Source organism: Protobothrops mucrosquamatus, unplaced genomic scaffold, assembly GCF_001527695.2.
Source record: "Protobothrops mucrosquamatus isolate PMUCROS unplaced genomic scaffold, P.Mucros_1.0 scaffold81, whole genome shotgun sequence".
NCBI lineage: Eukaryota > Metazoa > Chordata > Lepidosauria > Squamata > Viperidae > Protobothrops > Protobothrops mucrosquamatus.
The window spans coordinates 703206-709794 of NW_015386458.1; the positions used below are offsets into that span (position 1 = coordinate 703206).

Below are 6589 nucleotides of genomic sequence, written 5' to 3' on the forward strand. Positions count from 1 at the left end.
CTCTTCAGCCAGTGTTTTTTCTTACTTAAAGAAATATTATTGGGGGAGAAAGGGGTCAGGGAGGGTGGGGGGACATAGATTTATAATGTAGACATGCAAAGGGACCAAGGGTTTATAAAAACTTGAAGGAACATGTTGGTCAGCAACCAGGAAATTGTGAGAGGTTTTCTAGGATATGGGTAGATTGAAAACTACCAGTCAGAATGGAGGAATCTACCGAGTAATTGAAAATTAAAGTCAGGTAGCTTAGACCAATGTGTCTTGAACTTGGCAGCTTTAAGAGGGGAGGATTTCAACTCCCAGAATTCCCCAGCCAGCATGCTTTAAGAGGGGAGGATTTCAATTCCCAGAATTCCCCAGCCAGCATGCTAGCCAGGGAACTCTGGGAGTTGAAGCGCATACAACTTCAAGTTGCTGAGGTTGAGAAACATTGGCTTATATAATCATCTGAATTTTTAATGGCATCCCCCCTTCAGCTTTTCTTCCATGGGGTGCTTGAATGGAGAAGGGGGGAGAGAGGGAGGGAGGGAGAAAGAGAGGGAGGGAGAGAGAAAGAGAGGGAGAGAGAGAGAGAGAGAGAGAGAATCAATTTAGAACTACATAACCCACCTGGAAGGAGCCCAGCCCCAGTTCAAAAACCAAGCGCTCCCTTTTGCTGACATTCTCTGGATAAAAGGCAAACACCGTATAGTGAATCCCAAAGAGAGGGATGAGTAACAAGGTGGATCGGGCCAACCGCCTGTGGAGATAAACCAAACAACAAAAGTTACATGTCCTCATTGAAATTTTTTTTCCTGATCTCCTGTGATCAAGCGCTGGAAAAAAATCAGCTTGAATTTCATCTGAAGCACCCCATAACCATTGTGGGGTCCTTGGTGGTTTTCTTGCAGACGTTTCATGACCCAACTAGGTAACATCATCAGTGCTAGAAGGTAGAAGCCTGCTCCCTTCCAGCACAGATGATGTTACCAAGTTGGGTCATGAAATGTCTGCAAGAAAACTACCCAGCTCAAAACTACACAGTCCTCCTCCTCCTCCTCCTCCTCTTTGCAAACCCCACTCCCTTCTAGCACTGATGATGTTACCTAGTTGGGTCATGAAATGTTTGCAAGAAAACAACCAAGTTCAGAGAATACCAAGGACCCCACAGTCTTTCTCCTCCTCCTCCTCCTCCTCTTCCTCCTCCTCTTTCTCTTCCTCCTCCTCCTCCTCCTCCTCCTCTTCCTCCTCTTCTTCTTCTTCTTCTTCTTCTTCTTCTTCTTCTTCTTCTTCTTCTTCTTCTTCTTCTTCTTCTTCTTCTTCTTCTTCTTCTTCTTCTTCTTCTTCTTCTTCTTCTTCTTCTCTTCCTCCTCCTTCTCTTCCTTCTTCTTCTTCTTTCTCCTCCTCCCCCCTAAGTGAATCACTGCAGTTGTTAAGTTAGGAAAACAGTTGTAGAGTGAATCTGGCTTCCCCCCGGGACACTGCAACCGTCATAAGTATGAACCAGTTGCCAAGCATCCGAATTTTGTTCACATGACCATGGGGATGCTGCAACGGCCTTAAGTTTGAAAAACTCATTTTTTTCAGTGATGTTGTAACTTTGAAAAATCAATTAAATGAATTGTTGTAAGACCTATCGTCCCCATCTTATAATCACACCTGAGCCCAGAATTACAGTTGCAAGCAGCTCACTACAGGAACACAGGCCAATTTTACGACCTTTTTGCAGCTGTCACTAAGCAAAAGCAGGGGTCGTTCAATGAACACGGTGGCCATTAAGCAAATGCATTGCCCATAGTAGGTGTTTTTTTGCTGAAAACTGGTTCCCGGCAAAAAAAATAATAATAATGGCTAATTGTGGTCAGGTGTCCCTTGGGACACTGCAAATGGTTGTAAATGCAGGCTTTGTGCCCAAAATGCTGGGAATCCTGGGAGGTCCATCGTAAGTGTGAGCACTCACTAAGTGACCAGTCGTAAATTGAAGATTACCTGTATGTCCATACTGAGGAAAACTGGAAATGTGACTTCACTTATTTTATGAGGAAAAATTAACATGGGTGTGTGGAAACTTGTAGATCTATCACTACCGTAAAACATCACACCAAAAACACCCTGTTGTGATGTTGCTACTGTACAGTGACTTCAGGACACTGCAGGTGTGGGTTGGGAAAAGAGAAAGACACAACTGAACAAAAAGAGTTGTTATTTCTATAGTCCTTGACTTACGACCAAAATTGTTCCCAGAATTTCCACTGCCAAGCTATTAAGTGAATTTTGCTCCATTTTACGACCTTTCTTGCCACGGTTGTTAAGGGAATCAGTGCAGTTATTAAGTGAGTGACGGTCGTTAAGCGAATCTGGCTTCCCACACTGACTTTGCTTCTCAGAAAGCTGCAAAAGGGGATCACGTGACCCCCGGGACACTGCAACCGTCGTAAATGTGAGTCAGTTGCCAAGCGTCCAAATTTTGATCAGGTGACCACAGGGATGCTACAATGATCGTAAGTGTGAAAAATGGTCCTAAATCACTTTTTTTCGGTACTGTTGTAACTTGGAAAGGTTACTAAATGAATGGTTGTAAGTCGAGAACTTATTTTAATTCGGTGGATTGACACATTGACACGTTTTTCGATGCAGGACGTTCAGCTCCTCGACAACAAAGCTGTCAGCGACAAAAAGCACACAACAAAACAAAGCAAGACAACATGCGGTGCCCTGAGGTTACGTCAGCCGGAGCTCACAAACCACACTTGACCGTTTTAAGCGGCATGCATCAAAACACAGACATTGCTCACGGGGTTCTGCACACTTACAGGGTGATGATGGATAGTTCAGCCATCCTACAAGAATGCTGGTTAGTCCTCTCGGACTTACAGTAGCATTTCTGAACGCAGCTGCTGAGCGTGGGACGAGGTCAGCCAAAGAAAACACAAAACAAACACAAAATAAACAAAAAAAATTGCTTTTTTTCTCTCCAGGTTCATCAGATCAAGGACAAGAAGTCCATCAATAGGGAGAACCGAACCACCACATCCTCAAAAAAACGATCAATTAATCAATAAAGCTGATCAGCAGAATGGCCCGGACACAAAAACGATGCAGAAGCCATGAGAAAACGTAATGTTGTGTGACGCTATAACACACAAGCAGACAACGTCAAGCAGATGGAACAAACAATGATTGCGGCTAATAAGAGTATCCAGATCTTAAACAACAACGATGGGGGGGGGGGGGAAATGCTTAAATAGAAAGAAAAGATGGGAGAGAATTTTGCTGAAGTTTCAGTGTAGAAAAAGCCACAACTGTACAGGTAGTCCTCGACTTACAACAATTCATTTTGTGACTGTTCAAAGTAACAAAGCACTGAAAAAAAGTGACTTAGGACTGGTTTTTCACCCTTACAACCCATTGCAGCATCCCCATGGTCACATGATCAAAATTCGGATGCTTGGTAACTGACTCATACTTATGACGGTCACAGCGTCCCAGGGTCACGTAAGCACCTTTTGTGACTTCTGACAAGCAAAGTCAATAGGGGAAGCCAGATTCACTTAACAACCGTGCAGTGATTCATTTTACAAACTGTGGCAAGTCAAAAAATGGGGCAACATTTACTTAATTAATGTTTCACTTAGCAACAGAAAGTTTTGGCTCAATTGTGGTTGCAAGTTAAGGACTACCTACATTGCTGTTAAACATTCAACGGAAGTCGTGAACACCAAGATAGGAATATTGCTAAATATTCATGAAAACTCTGAATAGATGAGATTTAGGTTCAAACAACCTCAATGATGTTAGCCTTACAAGGTAGACCAGACTGTAAGAACAACTAGATAATAATAGTAGTAGTAGTAGTAGTAGTAGTAATAGTAATAGTAATAATAATAATAGTAGTAATAATAATAATAATAATAATAATAATAATAATAATAATAATAATAATAATAATAATAATAATAATAATAGTAATAAAGTTGGAAGGGACCTTGGAGGTCATCTAGTCCAACCCCCTGCTCAGGCAGGAAACCCTATATACCATTTCAGACAAATGGCTGTCCAGTCTCTTCTTAAAAACGTCCAGTGTTGGAGCATTCACCGCTTCTGGAGGGAGGTTGTTCCACTGATTAATTGTTCTCACTGTCAGGAAGTTTCTCCTTAGTAATTCTACTTTACAGGTAGTCCTTGACTTATGACCATTCCTTTTGGTGACCAGTTACAACGGCCCTGAAAAAAGTGACTTAGGGCCGATTTTCACAATTATGACTGTTGGTCACGGGATCAAAATTTAGACGCTTGGCAACCAGCTCATATTTATTTTGAAATTCCCCAACTATGCTGGCTGGGGTATTCTGGGACCTCTTAAAATTGTCAAATTTGGGGAGCCCCTGCTTTAGTGGGTAGGATGATGGTACAAAGTGGGTATAAGATATCACGAAAATGAGATTTTCCTTTATTTCTTCTGCTCGGGGAAGTTTCAGAGTTTTAGCCTTGCTTTGGAAATGTATTGGGCTTTTCTGAAGATGAAACCAAGGTAGTGACAGATTTTATTTTCCTGGGCTCCAAGATCACCACAGATGGGGACTGCAGCCAAGAAATTAAAAGACGCTTGCTCCTGGGGAGGAAAGCTATGGCAAATCTAGACAGCATACTAAAAAGCAGAGACATCGCCCTGCCAACAAAAGTATGTATAGTCAAGGCCATGGATTTCCCAGTTGCAATGTACGGCTGTGAAAGTTGGACCATAAGAAAGGCTGAGCGCCAAAGAATGGAGGCCTTTGAACTCTGGTGCTGGAGAAGACTCCTGCGAGTCCCCTGGGCTGCAAGGCGATCAAACCGGTCAGTCCTAGAGGAGATCAACCCTGACTGCTCTTTAGAAGGCCAGATCCTGAAGTTGAAACTCAAGTGCTTTGGCCACCTAGTGAGAAGGAAGGACTCACTGGAGAAGAGCCTGATGCTGGGAAAGATGGAGGGCAAGAGAAGAAGGGGACGACAGAGAAGGAGGTGGTTGGATGGAGTCCCTGAAGCAGCAGGCGTGAGTTTAAATGGACTCCAGAAGATGGTAGAGGACAGGAAGGCCTGGAGGAACGTTGTCCATGAGGTGGCGATGGGTCAGACACGACTTCGCAACTAACAACAACAAACCAAGGTTTGATGGTTTTTTGCCAAAGAAAACTCAAAGAATTGTATACTCCACATTCTGCAAGTATACTACTGAAATTTGATGAATCTGGCAACTGCAAAATAGCTCAGGGATATTTACTGCCTCTCCCTGATTTAAATTTTCAGCTGTGGTAATAATAATAATAATAATGATAAAGTTGGAAGGGACCTTGGAGGTCATCTAGTCCAACCCTATACCATTTCGGACAAATGGCTGTCCAGTCTCTTCTTAAAAACTTCCAGTGTTGGAGCGTTCACCGCTTCTGGAGGCAGGTTGTTCCACTGGTTAATTGTTCTAACTGTCAGGAAGTTTCTCCTTAGTTCCAGGTTGCTTCTCTCCTTGATGAGTTTCCATCCGTTGCTTCTTGTCCTGCTTTCAGGTGCTTTGGAGAATAGCTTGACTCCCTCTTCTTTGGGGCAGCCCCTGAGATATTGGAAGACTGCTATCATGTCCCCCCTCATCCTTCTCTTCGTTAAACTAGACATACCCAATTCCAGCAACCGTTGGAAGATGGTGGGCTAGAACTGGGGACATCAATTTCAAATCAAAATTAATTTAACATTTAGGTATGAGCCAGCCCTGTGCTGCAGCTGCCAAAAATGCCAATGCAGTCCTAAGTTGCATCAACAGAAGGAGATCAAGATCACGAGAATGATATTGCCACATTGGTAAGCCCACACTTGGAAAACTGCATCCAGTTTTGCTCACCACACTGTAAAAAAGGTGTTAGGACTCTGGAAAGAGTGCAGAGAAGAGCAACTAAGATGATTAGGGGGCTGGAGGCTAAAACAAACAAAGAACGGTTGCTGGAATTGGGTATGTCTAGTTTAATGAAGAGAAGGACAAGGGGTGACATGATAGCCGTGTTCCAATATCTCAGGGGCTGCCCCAAAGAAGAGGGAGTCAAGCTCTTCTCCAAAGCGTCTGAAGGCAGGACAAGAAGGAACAGATGGAAATTCATCATGAAGAGAAGCAACATAGAACTAAGGAGAAATTTCCTGACAGTTAGAACAATTAATTATGGCTTGCCTCCACAAGTTGGGGGGGGGGTGCTCTAACACCAGAGGTTTTTAAGAAGAGATTGCACAATGGTGCACGAGCAGGGGGTTGGACTAGAAGACCTCCAAGTTCCCTTCTAACTCTGTTATTCTGTTGTGATTCTCCTTTCGTTTTTCTGTTATTCTCTTTTGGGTGCTCCATCACTGCAGCTCTTCAAGACGAGATTGGACAAACATTTGTCCAAAATGGTACAGTTGGAGGAGGAGCCGAACCGAATTCGACCGAACACAGGCAAGGATACAGGTTAGATCCTACCTAGTGGCGATGAGGGTGGCGAGGTCTAACTACTACTCCACCCTCATTGCGTCATCAGATAATCGCCCGGCCACCCTCTTCAGGGTGACCCGCTCTCTCCTTCAGTTGAGGGGAGGGGGGGACTCCCTGGAGGGG

At 43.7% G+C, this 6589-nt stretch overlaps 1 protein-coding gene across 1 annotated transcript in view; it reads right to left on the minus strand.

The window, feature by feature from the left end:
• ADCYAP1R1 (ADCYAP receptor type I) overlaps positions 1-6589 on the minus strand; it is a 42351-nt gene that overhangs the window by 3938 nt on the left and 31824 nt on the right. Inside the window, exons 12-13 of the mRNA XM_029283429.1 lie at positions 2793-2873; positions 610-739 (exon numbers count right to left, since the gene is read on the minus strand). Coding sequence (XP_029139262.1) covers positions 610-739; positions 2793-2873 — 211 coding nt within the window. The remainder of the gene's footprint in view (positions 1-609; positions 740-2792; positions 2874-6589) is intronic.